General features: G+C 36.2%; 1 protein-coding gene across 6 annotated transcripts in view; it reads left to right on the top strand.

Annotated features, from left to right (window-relative positions):
• ADGRV1 (adhesion G protein-coupled receptor V1) overlaps nt 1-22613 on the top strand; it is a 299412-nt gene that overhangs the window by 51841 nt on the left and 224958 nt on the right. For all 6 annotated transcript variants that reach the window (XM_080371326.1, XM_080371327.1, XM_080371328.1 and 3 more), the window contains 16 exons: nt 940-1066; nt 1149-1334; nt 2253-2433; nt 3047-3210; nt 3854-3977; nt 4361-4627; nt 6616-6742; nt 8824-9041; nt 10186-10929; nt 12997-13370; nt 15249-15425; nt 17145-17325; nt 17897-18099; nt 19374-19503; nt 21076-21156; nt 22472-22611. In XM_080371326.1, the coding sequence (XP_080227452.1) occupies nt 940-1066; nt 1149-1334; nt 2253-2433; nt 3047-3210; nt 3854-3977; nt 4361-4627; nt 6616-6742; nt 8824-9041; nt 10186-10929; nt 12997-13370; nt 15249-15425; nt 17145-17325; nt 17897-18099; nt 19374-19503; nt 21076-21156; nt 22472-22611 (3424 nt within the window). The remainder of the gene's footprint in view (nt 1-939; nt 1067-1148; nt 1335-2252; nt 2434-3046; nt 3211-3853; nt 3978-4360; nt 4628-6615; nt 6743-8823; nt 9042-10185; nt 10930-12996; nt 13371-15248; nt 15426-17144; nt 17326-17896; nt 18100-19373; nt 19504-21075; nt 21157-22471; nt 22612-22613) is intronic.

The raw sequence follows: 22613 nt of genomic DNA, 5'->3' as shown, positions 1-22613 counted from the left end.
TGTAGTACAGTGCAACCATAAAAATATTTACAGTATGTTGGACCAAAAGTACATTGACATTTTCTTCCAGGAAACATGGGAGATGTACAGGAATCTGAACACATAAACCACCATGTAATAAGCCATATCCAAACCATCAATCTGAACGTGCATTCCTGATGCATCCTTCAGTAGTAGGAAGTCAACGCAAGAAATGTGCAAGGTTTCCTTCTGTTGTCAGATACAGCCCGTTCATGTCCATGATTAAGTCCAGGATGGTGTAGCTCTAGCCGAGGGAGGGAAATCCTCCACCAAGAGGAGCTTTATTTGATGATGCCTACACCATTCACCATATGCTTTTAGGCAGCAGGCTTGTGAGTAAGGGAGGAGCAAGGGAACAAGTCGGAGCTACTCAGAGTAGGTCCAACACTTACTAGAGCCTGACTGGGATCCTACAAGTAGTATCCACATCTTACAGAAAACAGGTGAGGATGAAATCCACAATATTGAGGGGCAAGTCTCTTCCTATTTGAAGCAATATTAATTTTTACAGAAAAGGGTAAGAATGTGTCGTTGTCAATGAAATTGCTATTTGTTTAAGTGATTTTGTATTGTCCTTTACATTTTGATCCAAATACAAAGTAATACTGAACATAACTCTTAACTTTTTACTGCACAATTCTGTTCTTTTTCTGTGTGTTGTGTGCATGTGTGACTGAAAATCACCAACTATGAAAACTAACCAGAAAACAAGTTTACTTCAGAAGCAAAGTTTGGTTTTTTTACAAATAGATAAAACATACTAATGGGTTGTTCTTAATTTATTTTATTCTTTGCAGATAATTGTTTTCATAATTTATTCTTAAAATTCATCAGTATTCTGATGTTCATCACACCAGTGTAGATTTACTTCCCAAACACAATTGCCACTCAAAAAACCTTCTTGCCTTCCTTTCTCAGGGTCAGTGTGGAAAATCAAATACTGAAATATGGGTTTACTACTTGTGAAATCATTATTTTGGAAAATGATGATCCAGGAGGAGTGTTTGAATTTTCTCCCTCTTCCAGAGGTCCCTACAGTATCAAGGTAGCTATCAGTAACTTCTCTTAATCGTTATGGATAACTTAAAGCAGAACACTAAAAAAGGCTGGATTCTCGTTTTCTGCAGGAAGGGGAGTCTGTCGAACTGCAGATTGTCCGCAGTAGAGGAAGTCTTCTCAGACAGTTTCTACACTACACTGTAGAACCAAGAGACAATAATGAGTTTTATGGAAGCACAGGAATTCTGGAGTTCAAGCCTGGTGAAAGAGAAATCATAATTACTCTTCTGACAAGGATGGATGGGATTCCAGAGGTAAAATTTACTATTTTTCCTCTTCAAATTCTGTTCACAGACATATTAGTTTGTCATTTATTAAAATTTAGGCATATATCTAGGAGCATAACAGGTGTGTCATGTATTTTCTCCAGAATGTCTTCCCAGCCTCTAAACCAGGGGTGCCTGGATAAATAGGTGTCTTTGGGTTGAGTAGTTCTCAGTAGTGGTGGTTTTTTTTTCTTTTCTGTGAATTGAAAAAGTTATGCTTTGAATCCATGTAGGTTTTTAGCATCTGTGACACTCTGTAGCATAGAGTACCATTGTTTAGTTGCCCTCTGTGTGAAAATCCACTTTCTTTTTATTTCTTTTCTACTAATCCCTGCTAGTTTCACTTCCTGCTCCCTGATCTGGACTAATATTTGCAATATAGATACATAGGTGCAATACTTGTTTTAATGTCCCTTGAAGCATTACCTGTGAGCTCTTTTCAGAAAATATATGAACTAAAAAGTCCCATTAGATTAATAAAGCAAGCTGATACATTCTTTTAAAATTAGTTTGGTGTTGGTGCTTTAAAAATCTTTTCTTTCCCTGTTACAAAGCCAGAAACATTAATAAATCTTATGGAAAACTTAAACTTTCAGGGAGCATTACAAATACATTTGTACTAGTGAATTGATGTGATTCTGAGTTAAGTACACAAAATAAGCCCTTGCCTACAATAATGCTTGATTTTTTAGGAAACAGTCCTATCAGAGATAAACATTTCTAATGATTTTTTTGTTTTGATGGCAATGTACAAACACGTTGTGCATGTGGAAAGCATGTGTGATTTCCTTTTGCTTAAATTTGTATCTCTTTCTGCCTGGCTAGGGACTGTGGATGTTTGGCCATTTGTTTTGAATGTGGATACTGAATATGTCTTTCTGTTCTGACTGAGTTTCTCTTTTCTAGCTGGATGAGATGTACACTGTAGTACTCAGCGGCTACACTGAAATGCCAGGCAAGCTGGGGAATGCCACAAGGGTCAATATAACCATTCTGAAGAATGATGATCCACATGGTGTCATTCAGTTTCTACCTGATGAACTAACCGTAACGATAAAAGAAAGTAAAGGAGAAATAATCTATGCTGGTAATTCTTTTTTTTTTTGAGTTACTGCTTTATCTGCTGTCTGCCCCTGCAAGGCTTCTTTTCCCCATTTCACCTTTCTATGACAATGGCTGACAAGTCTCCACTCTGGAGTTTCCAGAGTGGTACAGTGCCAGCATGATGAGCAGTGGAGACTGAAGTGGAAAAGGATTGGCCTGGAAAGCCAGAGGGATCAATCCAGTAAAAAAATGGCTAGAGAATATTCCAGACAGGAGGGACGGAGTATTGCTGTATGTGCAAAGTGCAACCTGGAGGCAGTAGCTCTGCTTGTGGAGCATGAAGGATAGGGTGCTATGTGAGAGGCAAATAGAGCTAAATGTTCATATGGGTGACTTCAATTTATCTACGTCTATTCAATTATTAAGTACATGTACAGACAAAAAATAACAAATTTGAGCAAGTTTGAACTGCTTTAATGGTCTGTCTTTATGTGTCCTTTGATGTAGTGCTTTCATATATTATTTGTTTTGCAAGAAGTGGATTTGCTTATTATTTCCTTTCCTTTTTCTTTGTTTCAGCTTTGCTGACCTTTTTATTTTTTATTTATGTTCTTCTGAAGATGTACAGTGACTGTATATGTTTGTATTTTTTATAGCTGCTTACAGAGTTATGAGAAACCAGGGAAACTATGGCAACGTTAGTGTGTCTTGGGTTGTTGACCCAGCATGTACTAATGACATCTATCCAGAACAAGGGACTGTTCTCTTTGATAATCTGGAGTTTTCAAAAAATATCACCATTTACTCTCTGCCAGATGAGGTAAACATTTTTACAGTGTTTTTGTGTGAATATATGGGACAAAGAGCAAATGCTAAAACATTATAGTTTAAGGAGAAAGAAGGAATGTCTGTTTTTTAAGAGCCTGTTAAGTATTTGTAGGAAAAGTCAAAATACTTGGGTAAAACGGAGATTACTTCAGCAAATCATAGAAGAATTTGAGTGCATACCTATAAACAAAAGAAGTTAGAAGCCGAGCATAGTTCAATGTGGTTAAATTATAGAAAAGTTAATTTGATTAACCCCCTTTTTTTGATAGCAGGAATCTTACCTTTTTTTAAAATGCTGATATAATTGAATCAATATAAGAAAGAATGAGAACAATTAATAATAAATAAAACTGTAAAAATTAATTACATGTATCAGAAGCAGGAAGTTGCAAGATAACTTTTGGATCATCTGTACAACAGCAAAGATAAGGGGACGTATTTACAAGGATTTTTGACTGATGATGATTTCTGTGTAAGTGAACTGTCATTTGTTACCTGCCTCAACACATTTAAGGATCAATAAATAAAAAACAATGCTCAGAAATCTCTGCTTTGTTAATCCCCTCAACTGTTCATTGTAATATCTTCACTGTTTTGTGTGCCAGAAATTAATTTTGTAATACTTTCTCTTTCAGATACCTGAAGAGATGGAAGTATTCATCATCAGTTTATTCAATGCTACTGGTGGAGCTAGGCTGGGCAATATAACCAGTGCAATTTTACAGATTACAAGGAATGATGATCCCATTTATTTTGCAGGTTGGGTGTTACTGTTTCTAAATGTAGAATATGTATACTATCACAAACAGATTTTATTCACAGACCAGATCATCAAGAAAACCTAAAACCAATGGAGCTAGTATAAAATGTTCATGTTATTGTTGTGTTGAATTTCTATTTATTTCCTTCAGAACCTTCTCTTATTTTATTTCATTATTCTCTTTGTTCATGCTTGTTGAGATTGGTTAGATGGCTAAGTACAACAATATTCTTTTGTACACAGAAGTATTTCCATGCCTTTACCACGTACACCTTCTATCTCACTGAGGAGAAGGATCCTCTTGGGTAGGGTTAAGAAAATAGTCCACATGTGAGGAGCTCAGGCTTGAACTCAGGTAGATTTGTTGCTTGTGTATTTACAGAACCTCTGTCAGTGAGCGTTAAAGAAGGAAGTGTTGCAAATTTTACAGTACTGAGGAATGGATCGGCTGATGTTGCTGTTGCTGTCCAGTATATTACTGTTAATGGAGATGCAACAGCTGAAGAGGGAGACTTCGTTCCCAGTGGAAAGAGCAGTTTCATTTTGTTTGATGTTGGAGAAAGAAAACAGAACTTATCTGTGTATATTAATGATGATGATACCCCTGAAACAGATGAAACATTTTATATCTTCCTTTTGAACTCTACAGGTAAAAGTAATGATTTTATGGATGTTTAATAACTCTTTTCTTATTTTTTTCTGCAATTTTTTACCACCTTGGTCTTATCATAAAGCAATCTATAAATGCCAAGTATGAATAAGGTTTGCTTCAACATTTCTATAAAATTACTGTATACAGTGTATGTGGATTTTCGTTTTGAATTGTTTAATTGGAAACACAAATCAAATGATATAGCTGAAACCTTTCCTGCAAAAACAACCAAAACAACTGGAGTGAAAGTCTCTTTTCAAATGGAAATGATTGAGATTAGAGGGCGTTTTGACTTGACTACAGAAACACAAAGCTAAAGAATGTTAGTACTGCAACATTTTTAGGGAAAGAGGGATTCTTTTAGATTTTTTGCCGTGCTCCGGTGCCATACACAGCTGCCTGTTTTTTGTAAAAACAGAGAACTGCCTCATTTTAGAGGGCAACCATGTAAATTGGTATGTTTTCATTTTTGTAGTACTGCAACATATGCATACATTTTTTTTTCAGTCTGACATTATAGTTTTACAAGGTTTAATCTACAGAAATAGAGTGTCTTAAAAAAGACCCAATGTACCACTAGTAAAAAATGGGTTTATTATCTTAGAAATAGCATCACCTTTTTTTTAAAAAAAAATACCTACCAGGGATTCTATTCAAGATGAGGAAACAAAAAATTAGATTTCTTCATTTAGACATGCATACTAAGTGTCTTAGCTCATTACAGTCTTTAATGAACTAGTCTTCACAGTCAGTGAGACTAAGAGAGTACTTCAGGTCACATGAAAGTGGGCACCATGTGGCTGGTCTATGAATTGCTCACAAGACTTCCTTGATCTTGAACTGCATCTGCCCTTGACATTGGTAACAGGCAGTCAGAGAATTATAGGGCATTTTTTAGCAATTGATTGAGTATAAGGTAGCTTACGTGTTTCCTGAGGTCTCAGCTAGCATTCACTCTGGTACCCAAGTCTCTTACAGACATCAACCATATGGAGATGTTTGGACAAAGACATTCTTTTCCATTATTAAATTTTCAGTGATCTCTTCCTACTCTCTTGAGGATCTACTGGTATTTGCTCTTATCACTCTGTTATAGGGTGGCTTTCCTCCTGGCACACTAGTGCTACAAGAATGGCTACCTGCGGACTTTCTTTGCCTCTAAGAGGAGGATCATCTTATTGTGCAACCTCTCTAGAATCACTAAGAATACAGAATATTTCTATACACATGTCTGAATACAAAGATACTTATTTTAATTCCATGAACTGTTGCATATACTGGCCTTGATTGTTACCTCACTTTTGAAAATTATGTTGGACTGTTTTAACTCAGAGAAAATACAGCTAGAGATCTATGAAAAAGTGATAAAAACATTGTTTACTTTTGGAACAAAAGCTAGTCTAATGCTCTTAAAGAGGGTGAAAAATGGGATGGAGGTGGATACGTAATGTACATCTGCGAACATAAGAAGGGTGTTAGTATGTCCCTACAGTGCTAACATACATGCAGAAATCCTGCTAGCTTCCACTTTGACTTCACAGGTATCTTAGATTTTTTCCTTTCAGATAGGCTGTGATATGGGTATGAATAAACTCTTATTCTTAGTTTCTGTTTAGTTTAAGTGCAGTATTTCTATTCTAGAGCTAAAGGAGAGCCGGGATCTCAGAATATATATATTTTTCTTTTGACTTTACCAATCAATCAAACATGATCATACAATCCTTTCTGATCACAATCACATCTTCTCTGGTCATGTCACATATATTTCTTCCTGAAAATCTTAGGTCTTGCTCTTTGCATGAGATGCTACTTAAGAATTTTTGCTTTGATTTGCCTGTTACCAATTATGTCAAATACTGGTTTTCACTGATTTTTATGTAATTCATTACTTTGGATAAAAGGTGTGAGAAGAAAACATTTTCAGTTTTAGAGTTACCACCATTTCTGATTCCTGTTTTGAAAAAATGAATCATCCTCTCTTTTAGGGGATACTGTTGTCTTCAAGGCTGGAGTGGCTACAGTTATTATTGAAGCAAATGATGATCCTAATGGAATTTTCTCCTTGGAACCTTTACAGAAGGCAGTGGAAGAAGGCAAAAGTAACAATTTTCTGTAGGTAACTTTTAAATAATACTTTTGCACTTGTTTTGTACTCATGTATGTGCTTTGATCTAATTCCATACAAATTTGCATTGATAAAAATGTATTAAAGAAAAACAGCTTTGCCAAATTTGGAATTAATTGTAAACATATTGAAGACATCAACTCTTATATTGTCAAGTAGACTGTGCATATTAAAATTTATACAGAATTTCGTGTTAAAATTAAATAAATAAGACTATACATTGATGTTTTGTTATTTCTCAGTAGACATAAGAATCTAGATGATTGAGCAGAATATAACTTAGAGTAACAGAGAAGTAAAAACACTTTTCAAAATACAGCTAAATACGGCTGTGTGGTTGTTAATTTCTTTTTGCACCCTACTTTGAAGCCTTCCCCTACAACCAACCTATATTACTGTATTTCTGTTAGTTGTTTTTCTTCTATCTGTTAATTACAGGTGGAAGTCTATACTTAAAGTCCAGATGTGACTGTCTTCTAGACTGAAAATACTCTTCCCTAGTCTGGTTGCTGAAAATGTTTTCCATCCATCCACTGGGATATATTCAGGAATGGGAAGGGTTAGGAAATGAATTTGTCTTGTTATGTTCTGTAACATCAGGTTAGGATTATAATTTGGCAAAAATACTGGTTTTTCATTAAGAAACCTCTAGACAGGATATAAAGAGAAGTTAGGTCACAATAAATGTCCTAGTGTAAACAGTTGGGGAAGAGGATCTTTTCACATTTGTTTAATTATCTTTTATGTCTTTTTATTTGATTTTTTTTTTGCTTCTTTTAAGGCCTTGAAGCAGGTGCCTATGACTGTGAATTAGGTCTTTATGCTTGTGTTACACAGCTAAAAAATGAAAATTCCTGAGAAAAGCAGATACTAAAAATATTGTGTGTTTGCTTCTGTTATGCTACTCTTTGAGGTTTTATTGGGCCTTTTTAATTTTATTTGCAGGATACATTTGAATTTATGGTGTGAAGAATGGTGATTTGGATGAATTAAACATGTTTATATACAGGTGCTTTATGGAATTGTGTAATACCAAGATCACCCACATTTAAGGACCTTGCTCAGTCCTCACTTATGAAATCTAATTACTAGGGAGCTGTCTCTTCTGTATCCTCAGTGCTTTGGCTACCATGTTGTACGTAACAAAAGGGTCAGGGTAGCATATGAACTAAACACTGAGAACAGCTATGAGGGTACTGAGCTTTAGAGGAAGTAACTGGAGTTACTGCAACAGTGCTACACAGCTGGGGTAGCGTGCCCTGGTTCATGGCAAAAAGAAGAAACCTTTGGAAGCAGAAACAACATAATGATGTTGGTGTGCCTAGACTAGTTTTGCTGAATGAATTTTTCATCCTATTGTAATCCCTTTGTACAGCATTTTATTTTACCGTGCAAACAGAAGCACGCCTTTTGTATGTAAAGCACACTTTGTTGATAAAGGCGCTGTATGCTTCAGTTCATATTTATAATGCTTTTTGAAAATTGATGAACTTATGTTACCAGATAGCTATACAAAAAATGTAATCTTGTTTTTATTTACTACATTCTTAATCTGAAATAATGACAGATTTCTAAAGGACACAAAACATAACCTAAATTTAATACCAGTGCAGGAAAGCGTTTAAGGAAGCTTAATAGTTAAAAGGAGAAACATTTGTGGTTAAATGTAATGATTCTCTTTCTTGTCTAAGGGTGGCCAGGTATATACATTTTTAATAAGAACTTGCTGAACTATTATATGTTCATATTTATGAATATATTTTTTATATAATAGAAGTGCAAGACAAACTGATGTTTAGCTTAACGGCACTATTTTGCATGGACCTTCATTGGTTACTTTTTTCCTAAGGTACCTGTGGTATACCTGGGAGCAGAGTTATACTGTGAAATCACAAGCCTTCAAAGGGGGTTGTATTATTGTTCATGGTGCATTTATTGTTCATGGTTATTTACAACATTGTATATTATTTTTCACAGTAAGGAAGGTAAGTGTAACTGTGTTTTCCCTTGCTAATGAATGCTGATGCATACCTGTCAGGACATTGACTGTTTCTGTATCACTGAACAGGGTTTTGAGACATAGAGGACAATTTGGCAATGTCTCATTGACCTGGCAGCTGTTTGATAATGACTCTGCGCTGAGGCCAGGAGAAGAGTTCTATGAAACTTACGGGACTGTGTGGTTCACAGATGGTGAAGGATCAAAGCCAATAACACTCCATGCGGTTTCGGATAGAATTCCTGAATTCAATGAATTTTACATTCTGAAGTTGGTGAATGCTTCAGGTATTGTCTTCCATATCACCATTCCCTTCATATCTGGTAGAAAAGAATTATGTTTAATCAATCAAAAAGAAACCAACCCTGGAAAAAGCTTTGCCTTGAATCGTGTCTTGATATCCTATACATTTCTGGTAAGGTTTTAGGTTTTATTTTTCATTTAATGTTAATTTAGGTATACAAATGCAGTTCATATTCAGTTCCTGAATTGCTGTTGTACACATTTGGGTGATCTGACCTTTAAAAAGGATGCCTCTTGGTGATTTCAGAGATGTAGATCTTCGTGTAGTTGAAGACAAAATAAAGCTATTAAAGGCTGTGCATGTTGTCTACCATAATGGAGGCTGGTTGGTTTGTTTGCTTTTTTCTAGAGGAGGTAAAATACAGTTATCACTTCATATGACTTAAATTACAACTGCTACAAGTCTGCTACTGAGCAGAGCTCCAAATCTTCTGGACTCATTTCACCTCAGTACTATTTATGGTCCTCTGTGCCCAATACAACAGAAAACATGCAGTGACCTTTCCTATAAGTGAAATCCATATGCATGTACAGAAGATTTCCTGTTTATAATAGGTAGATCACTGCACACTTTGAACATGGAGGCTCTGCGTTCATATCATGATCTTTGTATCCTGGACTGTTACTGTGCAGAAATAGATGACTAATGGCAGGACTTGTCAGCAGTTTTAATGCACAGCTGGTTACTGATTTTGCAAGGTATCTCTGCTTCTGTTTCAGAGGCAATTGTGCCAAATTTTGTCATTCCATATTAGTGTAAATCTTGGAGTAATACGAGAACTGAATTTGGCCTCATGTTTGTCAAATGAATCAGAGGTAACCTATCCCATTTACTAATTCAGAAAGCTCAAGCTAATCTTGTTTTAGCTGAAAATCTGTTTTAGTTTGCAGTTGAAAAGTAACATACTGCTTTGTTTTCTATGAAAATTGTCACTAGTGTTTTAAAAACAATACAGTTAAATTATGTTATTAAATCAGAGCATTTTCTAAGAGTTCAGAGGATCTTTAAAGAAGATTTAAGCCTTTTTAGAAACACATGTTATTAAAAAAGCTGTAAGTACTTAGTAGCTTTTTTCAGACTGTGTTTGAAACTGACTATAAACTTTTACTCTAACTTCCATTATATAGGTGGGTCTCCTGGTCCTGGTGGTCAGTTGTCTGAAACAAGCCTTGCTGTAACCGTGATGATCCCATTCAATGATGACCCTTTTGGAGTCTTTGTTATAGACCCAGAGAGCCAGGACAGAGAGATAGTGGAAGATGTTCTTTCTGAAGATGATCTTTCCTATATTACAGACTTTACCATCTGGAGACAACAAGGCACCTTTGGTGTTGTCCGTTTAGGTTGGGAAATACTATCTAGTACGTTCGAAGATGGACTGCCATCAATGGTAGACTTTTTGTTGCTGGGATCATTTCCAAGTTCTGTACAATCTCAGCCCCACATGAGGCGCCGTCACAGTGGGACAGATGCTTTGTATTTCAGTGGAAAAGAAGATGCGTTTGGGGTTATTGGTCCAGAACACCCATACAATGGAAATACTGCAGTAACCAATTTTACATTTTCAGCGTGGTTAATTCCTAATGTCAGTACTGATGGCTGTATAGTTGAAAAGGGTGATGATAATGGGACCTTATATTATGGTGTGAAAATCCAGAGAAATTATTCTCATGTTTCTGCAGTGCTTCATTATACAGCATTAGGATCCAATACAACATATATGGCTAAAGCAACAGTTCTGAAATACCTGGATGAAAATACTTGGCTTCACCTTCTGATTACTCTGGATGAAAGTATAATTGAATTTTACATGGATGGAATTGCAGTTCTTGGAGGAATGAAGAGTCTTAAAGGAGAAGCAATTGCTGATGGTGAGGCAATAGTCAATTATTTTTCTCCATATGTAAAGTTCAGCAATGCATAGAAGAGTCTAGCTCCTACACAGTGGTATGCAAGATGGTAAAATGATTATATCTGATGAGTTAATTGGAAAGAATTGATAGAAAATGCTGAGGATTTTCAAAAAGCATATGGAGATTAGAGCTGGGGAAGTTCGAAACAATTCAGAGCTGTAACAGAGCTTGGATTGCAATAATTTGAAAACAAGTAATTTATGATTACATTTATATACGCATGCTCACCATGTACACATAGTTATATAATTTTGCAATTAGTAATTCCTGTAAGATTGACTGCACTGTAGCTGAGAAAGAACTTTCTTAATTTCAGCTTCTGAAATGCAATGGTTTTGTTTCTAGTTGTGCGTTTTATTACAACTAAGCCAGTATCTTGTAAGGAATACAATTTTTGAAGGTTTAGATTTACTCTAAGTATGTATTTACATGGTATATGAAAATTATGCCTAATTTATGCCCCAACTGTGCCTGGTTTAATAATGTTCAAAAAAACATTAGCACGTCTGTTTCAGTTTATCTGACTGGTTAGTCCCAGATGTGATTGTAGCCATAGGTAACCATTACGGACATTCGTTCTGAACTACCACAGCAGTGAGCAAAGTATCAGAACAATTCCTTTTTTAAAGGATATTGTGTGGTCGGGATACATTTATATTTACTCTTTCTTTTGCAGTTTCCCACTCTTCCATGTGCATTTTTTTCCTTGGAGATCACCTCCTTCCTTTTCCCTTTCTTCCTCTTGACTTCAGTTTCACATGTTTTCTTTGGTGGGGATAAACAGTAAATGATTATAAAATTCTTGAATACAATTTCCTTTTCTATAACCAAAGATGGAGAATTAACAAAACATACAGTGGCATCAAATGCATATGCATCCACATGGATATATGTACACAAACATAGCGAGAATAGATTCATTAATTGTATAGTATAGTATTTTACTTCTGCCTTTACGTTTCCGGTGGTTGGAGTCTGAGAAATAAGTTTTCCCTCTCTAACAAAGTAGTGCCTCTGCAACTAATAATTTCCATCAGATTTTCAGTACTGTAGTTTAGAAAGATTTTTTTTACCTTGGTTTCTAAAAGAAAGACGTGTGAAATTCAGTAATGCTTTGATTGTTAGAAGGTTATATCTGAGTCACTGTAAATTTTATATAGTAGTGGAGATGGCATATGCTCCATCTGGAGATACTACAAGTATTAGGTAAGGATTTAATCTCTCTCCATTTAATATTGGATACTACACAGTGGTGAGCATAGTGGCACAGTTTTTCTCACCATCCTCCGCCTTGTGTCCTGGGACCATTATCAGCTGCTGTGGTTCCTCATCTCAGAACTGATAGTCAGGGTCATACGTATGCCAGTACATTCAAGAGCATGGTTTCTTCCAAAACCAGAAAACAGCTAGAAAGAAGAGATAGCTATATGTTTTAGCACAACAATGGCAGCTGTTATCCCATGATTTGCTGAGTTAGGATAATTGCTTGGAGACAGAGAAATATTAATGTTGTCGTAAAAAGCATGTGGATTTTGGTGTACATTTCTGAAGCGCACATTCCCAGTGCATTAGCGGAAAAGCATGTCCAGAAGGGCTAATGCCGTGATGATGAGTATCATCAGAATGGATCTATTGTCCTAGCAGAGAGAGACAAAATGGGGTCTGTTTAGCAAAACAAAAGGTGAGAGGGGTTGCAGTTGCTCTCTGCAAATCTCTAATGGAAACATGAGAGACATTACCAAACCTCATTAAAATAAGGAATAGTGACAATGTGCTGGTAGAACTAGTAGGATGAGAAACATGAACAGTCTAGGATGGAATCGTTCAACCTGTGATGATCTACCTGTAACACTGTGATGAGGCTCGAGGAACCTGCTGATTTTGCATTTCAAGATTGATATGATTCCTAATACAGGGATAATAAACAGTTTACCATTGATTTTTAACAATTACAGGTATTCAGCTGCAGTTTTATTACTTTATAGAAATACAATAACGTGAGGAAAATTATAATTTCCTTCTCAGGTCCAGGAATAGTGAGAATTGGAGCAGGAATCAATGGCAGCTGTAGGTACACAGGGCTCATGCAGGATGTAAGACTTTATGAGCGTAAATTGACACGAGCAGAGATCTATGAACTCCATGCAACTCCTGCGAAGAGTGATGTCCACCCTGTTTCTGGGTATTTGGAGTATCGGCAAGGAGAGACCAATAAATCATTTATTGTGTCTGCAAAGGATGACAAAGAGGAAGAAGGAGAGGAATTATTCATCCTAAAGCTCATTTCTGTCTGTGGTGGAGCTCGGATTTCACAAGAAAATACCACGGCGAGATTAAGAATACAGAAAAGTGATAATGCTAATGGTTTATTTGGCTTCACTGGAACATGTATTCCCGAGGTAAGGTGTTCATAGAGCAAATTACAGGTGAATTTTTGGACATAGAAAAATTAATGGCAGGGTCAATTGACCTGCACAGGGCCTTGATTTCACATTGTTAGTTTTTTTAGTTAAGCGAAGTTCTAGAATTTGGAAAAGTGTAAGCTCTGTTAATGCAGCCTCAGTCTCACTGGTATTTGCAATATCATTTTTAAAAATCCCCCCCCCCCCCCATTAATTTGTTAAGAAAATTGATTTTATTGCACAAACTGAAGACTAAGGCTTACATTTTTCTAGATGTTTTTTCCTTTATTTCTGTCAGATCTGAGACTGGGTTATCAATTAGATTGTAAGATTTAATTTTATTTTTTAGAGAAAGGACTATTTTTTCCTTTTTCCTTTAAAAAAGAAAGATTTTTATTTTGTTTTTCTGTGTTATAATGATGTGTTTGGAAGAATTTTGCTACAGGTCATGCAATGACAAGGTGTGATGTATTTTTCCACAATAATCTGCTGTTATAAGTTATAAGGTATAAATTGCTTATATTTGGTGTGAATTTGGTTCATACTGGCTGTGAGTTGCGGTTTTTTTAAACTTCAAATTGTTCTTTGGTGGTAGCCATGCTTTGTGCAATATATAAACTTGCTGGTTTTTTTGGGGGGATGATTGAAATAAACATAATTCCTTTTTACTTCTTCAATTAATTATAAAGGAGAAAGACATGATTGATACATGTTTCTATTGCTATTGGATTATTTTGGAAAATAAATTTCAGGATCCTTTCCAGTTTGGGAACTCTTATGACCTTTTAATTACCTTTTTTTCTAACTGAGGTGGTTATGTTGTGTTTGAAAGTAGCAATCTTGCCTGAATAATACTGGGTTTCGATTTGGTTCAGTTTCCTTTTTATGTGCCTACCATATGCTGTGATAATAGATTCCTTCAGTTTCAAATGCCACTGATAATACTGTGGTGCCACAGATCATCAACCAACCATGAAGCAAAATTAAAAATTTATATGTCATGTTAATTATTTTGCACTTATCTTACGTCCATTTCACCAGGGAAGTATTAAAGCACTCAGTGATGATGCAGATACACAGCATTGTTTTATCTATAGTTTAATTGCTTTATGTGCTTATCTGTCTACTGGGCAGCTGAAGGCACATGCAGTATCGGCACTGTGTTATACAGCAGCTCTGAAATTTCTCTGATGCTTAGGGTAGCTTTAGCCTTTCTGGCAATTTTCAGATAAAATAATTTTCTATTTTAGTTCTATGGTTATAAATTTCTAAAATATATAGGTAGTATCTATACCAGCTTTGTTGCGAATACGTGAAATTGTTGCTGCTGAAGTCATGTTCTCTGTGAAGACAGAATGGTGAAGAGGACTGTAGCACAGAAAAATTTTTTAAGTTTTTCCTGAATGATGATCATATAGTTTAATTTTAACATAATCTGTTTTTTTCCCCATAGTGTTTCTAGTTGGGAAAAGGGGGAATCCAAATGTTTCTTTTAATTATTGCAATGAAAATTGAAATAATTGACAATAATATAAAACAATAGTTTCATTTGCTTTTGACACATACATTTCAAGCATATTGATTCTGTCTTTGACATGTAGTTTGGGGTGAGAGATTGTGTCCAAAACAAACCACGGGGTATAGTTATTGACGTACCTCTGTAGTCCTCAGGGAGATACTAGAAGCTGTTGCAAATTCCACTAATACTGTTCTGACTGCCATCAAGTTCAGCTTTTCTACCACTCTGTAAGTGCCAGAAGTAATGTGACAGCAGTTTTTTACCTGGACATTTCACTGGCATTAGGGAATTCCATGTTTTGCATTTATTGCTTTGATTTACAATAACAAATATTTCAATTTCTTGCTTTCTTCCAGATTGCTGATGAGGGTTCCACTGTATCGTGTGTTGTGGAGCGTACAAGGGGAGCCCTGGACTATGTGTATATAAATTACATTATCTCACAGGTTGATTCCACTGGCATTAGTTACCCTGTTACCGATTTTTCTAACAGCAGTGGCACTATCACATTCCTTCCTTGGCAGAGATCAGAGGTAAACCCTACCTTCCTATTAACTATTCATCCTGCCCTTTGCAAACCTGCTGGAAAACACCTTCTGAGGATGCTTGACTGGTTTTCATACTAGAGAGTGCTTACTTCACATGGCTTTTGTTGTATTTCGCAGGGGGTTTTGCATCCCTGACAACTAACAAGCGATAATGATAGATGCTTACAGGTCTGTGTGTATCACAGTTCAGTGGTCACCATAGATGCATGTGTGTTTGAATGCACATAATAGATGAGATATGTTTACATATATGTATATATTAAATTTATGTATATCTGTATGGATACTTGCAGTGTAGATAGTCGTGGGCTGAAATAATGGATCCAGCTACTTTTGAAATTGGAAAATGATCAGGTTTTGGTATGACTTTTAGAACTTAGATTTATCTCCTCACCAATTAAATAGACAGCGGTACATTTCACTGTTGTAATCAAGTGTCTTGCAACGGCTGTTGGTCACGTTCTGTCCCTTTTGCTTAATCTGTGAATTCAATCCTGTCCCACAGCACAGGAATTCCACATTTGTTTGAAGAGGTGTGGGACCACAATACTGTAGAAAGTTGATGTGTGCTTTCTATTAGTGTTCGTGAAATAGGAAGGGTGAATAGTAGTAGAAAATGCTGCCTTTGGTTTCACTTCTGTCACTCTGCTGAAGTCAGTACGGATGACTGAAACCCACTGACAACATCTGAAAAGATCCCAGTGGCTCCACGAGACCTTTGGTCCCAGTTAAACAATGTAAATGATGAGATCCTGGCAAAAGCTTGTGGGATCTGAAAATAGTTTGTTCTTGTCACTGTTCATTCAGCTTTAATTTTCCATTGAATCATCCTACTGCATTGCATAAGGTCATATAAAGAAAATTTTTCAAAGCTGTTTGAGTCTGGCAGCATGTATGAGGCCTGCCTTATTCTATCTAGTGGCAGGAGAGGGCTGTTGTACCCTCTTACTCCACTGCTATGTCGTCCAGTTTATTGTCTGCATATGGTGGAATTAATGGGCATGGCCCTAAGAAACAGATTGTGAGCAGGTGCTCATCAGGTGAGATATCCTAAGAGACTTCCCATTGATGTTTGTAAGCTACTCAGTTCCATGCCTCTAATTACGGTCAGCTACTTAAACCTTTTCATCTGTATGCTTGTCTAATCATATCAGAACATATAGAAAGTTGGAATCGCCTGAGGCGAATATGTAGCCTGTGCAGAGCAGGTTATGTTAATCAATAGCATGATCTGCAATCTCAAGCATCAGGTGACATAAAAAACTTGTTTTACTTGCTCTTTAAATTGGATTAACCACTGTAATTATCTCTTCAGAAGCACAATTTCTTTAGGATTTTGAAATCTATCAGATACCTCATTTCCAATATACGCAATTTAAACTGTGCTTATGGCAAGGTAGATAAATAATTGCTTGCTTGGTTATGTGTTTATGTAATCTGAAGCACTTAAGAAAATAAGCCTTCCTTCTCTGCCAGCTTGGTAAAGTTATTTCTGGATTTCAAATTCTAAACATAAAATATTATCCTAGAAGTTAGGTTAAATTACATGGAAAGCAGAAATGTCGTCTACATTACTTTCAGAACTACATGGCAGGTACAGCTGGCTGACTAAGCAAAGAGTTTGATGAGTTAAGCAGAGTTGTTAAGCTCATAAATGACGTATGTGACACGGTTTGATTTTTCCATGATTTGGTCCTTCTCTAGGTCTTAAATTTGCATGTTATTGATGATGACATTCCGGAGCTAAATGAATATTTCCGTGTGACATTAGTCTCTGCAGTGTCTGGAGATGGAAAAGTAGGTTCAACTCCTACCAGTGGAGCAAGTATAGATCCAGAAAAGGAAACTACTGATATCAGCATCAAAGCCAGTGACCACCCATATGGTAACAATGATGGAGATGACACAGTCTTGTTGCAGATAATTATATAGTTCTAGCTCAACAGATAAAAGCTTTGCTTAGCCTAGATAGTTGAGGAAGCAATGCCAAGTATTCCACTTTATCTAACTTGAAATTAGTTAATAATTTTTATACAAGATTGAAAGCTAGTTACTGACACTAGAGAATGTTATGAAAAGGCATCAAACAGGCGATGATTCCCTTCTGAGAGTACATAAAGGTTGCATGCAGTAAACCCTGTGTAAGTTTTTCTCAGATGAGAATTCCCAGTGCAGAGAGTACCCAATACTATGACACAATGAGGCTCTTTTGGGAAGAGCTAAATTCAGTACTGTGATGTGGCTGTATCAAGACTGATATGGATATCAGTGAGAGAAGGGAAGGTACTCAGCATATCCCTGGAAACAGCACAATTGAGCCCTAAGGGCATATCAATAATTGGGGTTTAATTTCAGAAATGTTAAATATAAGTATTATATATAATTTGGTTTCAGTGTATTATCTTGATTTAAATTTGGTGTGAGAAGCAATGTAAATAGTACCTCTTGTCTGCCAGGTCTGCTACAATTCTCAGTGGGGCCACCCCCTCAGCCGGGTGATGAAATGATTCTGCCAGCCTCTGCTGTGCCCCATATTACTATTAAAGAAGAAGCTGGACACATCAGATTACTGGTAGTTCGTGCACAAGGCCTTCTTGGAACAGTTCTGGTGGAGTACAGAACAGTGCCGCTTACAGCTTTCAGTCCTAAAGATTATCAGGTATGACCATTGCCAAGATGCATACATATTTTAGAATTTAGTTATTTGTCCTGGAGATAGCCTTCAGTTTGAGTATTTTAGCCCAGCTATGATTCTTTTTACAGATACAGTTTGGTTTATATGATAATGTAATAAATCAATGTGTAATACTGGTGTGGTTTAACCCCAGCCAGCAACTAAGTACCATGCAGCTGCTCACTCACTCCCCAACTCCCCTGGTGGGATGGGGAGAACTGGGGAAAAAAAAAAGGTAAACGGCATGGGTTGAGACAAGAACAGTTTAATACCCAAAATAAAGTAAAATATACTACTACTACTACTACTACTACTACTGATTGAAATGGAAAGGAAGATAAGAAAAAAAGCAGAAACAAAAGTCAAGGAAAAATAAACCAAAAAAAAACCCCAAACCCCCAAATTATGCGCAATACAGTTGCTCACCACCCACTGAGCAATGCCCAGCTACTTCCCCAGCAGTGATCTTGCCACCGCCAGCCAACTGCTGCCAGTTTATATGCTGAGCAGGATGTTCTATGGTATGGGATATCCCTGTGGCCAGCTTGGGTTGGCTGTCCTGGCTGTGTCCCTCCCCAACTTCTTGTGCCCTTCCAGCCCTCTTGCTGTCAGGGCATGGGAAACTGAAAAGTCCCTGACTTATTATAAACATTACCTAGCTACAACTAAGAACACCAGTGTTTTATCACCTTTATTGTCATACTAGATCCAAAACACAGCACTGTGCCAACTACTAGGAAGATTAACTCTGTTGCAGCTGAAACCAGGACAAATACTCACTTTAAAAATAAATATCTGTGAGTTTTACATCCTTTCTGTACAGCCTGTTGTATTTCCTAGGAAAAAACTCTGGTTTTGAATTTTTTTTCTTAAGAGAATTGGCATTGCAGCAAGAAGGGATATGTGCTATTGTTACTGAGTGTACCAGACTTTATATGAACATTCAGGTGCATGTACAGGTTAGGATTATGCTTGTACATGTCAGGATTTGTACATGTTCAGCAAAATAACCTGCACGTATCTGTGTTTGCTTGTCTAACTGATATTTGTGCAGAAAAATGTAGATGAATGCAGATGCTCATAATTCTGTGAATTTAAATGCTTTGTTCTCATAGAAAAGGCGTGGCAGATTTTTTAACAGCTTAAGTGAAGAAAAGTGAATGTTTTGACAAAGGCAAACAAAATCAGGTTCTATTTCTTTTTTATATGGGTGAAAACATTAGACTTGAACAAAAACATAAAGACCTTTCATATTTCAGGCTGTTGTGGGCACGCTGGAATTTCAGCCAGGAGAAAGATACAAGTACATTACTGTTAACATCACTGACAATTCTATTCCTGAATTAGAAAAAACTTTTAAAGTGGAGCTGTTGAACCCAGAGGGAGGAGGTAAGGCACATTCATCAATCCATTGGTTGTATTTTCATGATCTCTACTCATCCATTAAAATCTTACCTTTCTTAGGTGTACTATTTCCTTGTTATTTCTAAAGACAAACACCCACACATTCCTCAGGCAGCTGTAATTTCTCTTAGGAAAGGTGTGTCCTCCAGATATTTTGTTAATCATTGCTGGAAAACACCAGATCCCAAAGAAAGTGTATTATTGTCTTGTGTTAGGTCATTTAAAGGCAATTGCTGCTTTTCACAATACATAATTTCATGGTTGCTAATGAGAATAGAAATGATGTAAAAAATATATTATTTTTATTTTTTTTTAATTATCAGTATTTATAAAATATTTAAAGCTAAACAGCCGAAGTGTTGTTTTTTTTTTTTTTTTTTTATCTGCCACTTCAGTGAAATCAGAGGGATTGTGATATACTGGCTCATAACTTAGCTGGATTAGAGAAGTAGGGGACTGTGTGTGTTGAGAGGCCTAGGGGGTTTACCCAAGCTGGAGAGGTAGCTGGTAGGTTTGTGGAAGAACAAGAAAAACACTCAGTGCAAATCCTCATGTGAGATTTCGTCTCACAAGGGATGGCAAGCATTGGTCCTCCTGCCACAGAACACCACTCAGCCCTTGCAGCATTTGTTTCCATTGGAGCAAATTTTTAAGGGAAATCGTAAAGCTGGTTGAAGGGAAAAATGTAATTAGAAACGTTGGCAGCCATAAAGTGACTTTTTAGCTGACATTTTTTTTAAACAATCCAGAAATGCAAGTGTGATGCCTTCTGGGAAGTTGTATCATATTACTTTGAATATCTGTAGTGCAACACATGGCACTATGGTGTATCATAGTGATTCTTGTGATAAAAACTTCAGACCTTTCATTCATGTGGACTTTTTGGTTGAATAGTTGTTTTGTTAAGCAAACTTTTCACTTCCCCACCTCCCTAACCCCCCCAAAACCATGTTACAGCTAACTTTAGTAATTCGCTAGGCAGATACCTTCTTAACACAAACCCTCTTTTTGGCCTTTCCAACACCATTACAAGCACAAAATTTAGGGTAAAATCTCCATTAATTAAGCTTTCTGCAGATTTTTCCAGCTTTCTGACATGTTATCACTTCGTGAAAAAATATTGGAATAGGAGAGTTTTGGGGATTTTAGCCTCTGGGTTGTTTTTTGGTTTCTGGGGTTTTGGTTTTGTTTTTTGTTTTTAATTCACATTTCCAATTTCTCCATGACAGACCTCATTTAGGAGTGAGAAGGGGGGAATACAAATAGGGGAGACAAAGAGGGAAAGAAAGAAAGGAGAAAACAGAGATGCATGTGTTTTCTTTCCTTCTGACCTCCCATTGCTATTTCCAATGTCATAAATTGAATAAGAGGTGGCATACACAATATTTTTTCTGGCTTTTATCAGAAATTCTGTATACTTCATATCCAAAATTGATGCCTTCCTAGAATACTTCCCTCTCTTTTTGTGTTGTCCAGAAATGTTTAAATTACTTTCTGCTTTCTCTCTATTTATAAATGTATATATGTGTATATATCTGTATGTCTGTCATCTTAAAGTTGCTGAGCTCTTTAGATATGATGACAGTGGTAGTGGTGATGGGAACATGGATTTCTTCCTTGCAACTGTCCATCAACATGGTAAGCATTTTTGATTAATCCTATTTTTTACTGCTAACTATAATGTCCTTCCTAAATTAATATACTGACACAACTTGTCATAATATTACTTTACTTGCAGTCACAGGTGATTAATTTAGATATATCATAAAGTTCTGTCAAAACATTATTTTCCATTTTAATTTAAGCATAATTTCAATAGCAGTCAGTGTTTAGTGTAACACAGAAAATAGCGGCTTCTATACCATCAAAGTTACATTGTTGCAAAGCACAATATAGTAATTCCAGAAGTACAGTTTACAAAATTAGTTCTGTTTGAAAGTGGTCACATTTCCTGGAGAGAAAAAAGCAAAGACACTTTTTAAATTTAAGGTAATTAAAAAATTTCATGATTTTGTGCTTTGATACATGCTTTATTTTACTTTGATTCACTGCATGTCAAATATACTCTTAAAGAAAAATAAGCTATTAGTTTTTTTTTTTAAAGGAATGTATTGATTGTTTTTCATTTCTTCTCTTTGAGTTTGTATTTATGTCATAACGTACAGAAAACAAAGATAATTTAATACTGAGAAAATTTAAAAAATACTAGATGCAGAAAACATTTGAAACATCAGAACTGAGGGAAAACCCTGATGTCGTAGGACTTCAGATTAAACCCTACAGACCTGAAAATGTTCCTTGAGCACCCATTATCCAAATGGAATAATTTATTTCCCTGTGACAGCCTGATTTTCGATTTTATTTTTAAATGGAAAGGATTTCAGTTTGAATCTGAGAGTAAGTCTGTGGTTTAGTCAATTTTTGGAACTTCCCTGGGGATTTTTTAAGTGCTTTTCCCCTTTTCCTTGTTTCCAGAAATCATATTCTGTGCCAGGTTCTTTCCCTTTCTAAGTGGCAAGTTATCTCACCCAACACAGTATTTTTAGTAGTAGGATTTACCAGAGTGTCTCTGTTTTTCACTCCAGCTTATGTTAGAATGGGACCTGCATTCATCTGGTCTATCTGTTTACTGTGGTTTACCATATAACTCCCCACCATCCTAAGTTCTGCTCCATTTTCATTCATTAAACCTGAATTTAATTTCTGTTCCTCCTTTAAAATATTCGTATTTGTTATATTTATATATTTGTTGCATAGTTCCATAGAAGGACTGCGAGGACTGCATTAGTCAAAGCCAGTTCCTTATCCATGTGGATAGCGATCATGCATTTCAAAAAAACAAAAACAAAACAACACAGATACTCCGGTCATCTCCTGTGTATTTTTTGTAACCTATGTCTTTGAAGAAAAGATGCTAGAAAAAATAACCCTTTTTGGAACTTCCACTTAACAGCTAGCTTGGGAATTGCATCCCACATCCTCGTGACTATTGAGGCTTCTGATGATGCTCATGGTGTGTTTGAGTTCAGTACTGAGTCACTCTCAGTAAATGGAACTGAGCCTGAAGATGGAGATAGCAATATTGCGCTGCAGGT

Source organism: Falco punctatus (assembly GCF_963210335.1).
Source record: "Falco punctatus genome assembly, chromosome: Z".
Classification (NCBI taxonomy): Eukaryota; Metazoa; Chordata; class Aves; order Falconiformes; family Falconidae; genus Falco; species Falco punctatus.
The sequence above is the reverse complement of the archived record's forward strand: the minus strand, read 5'-3'. Positions and strand labels throughout refer to the sequence as shown.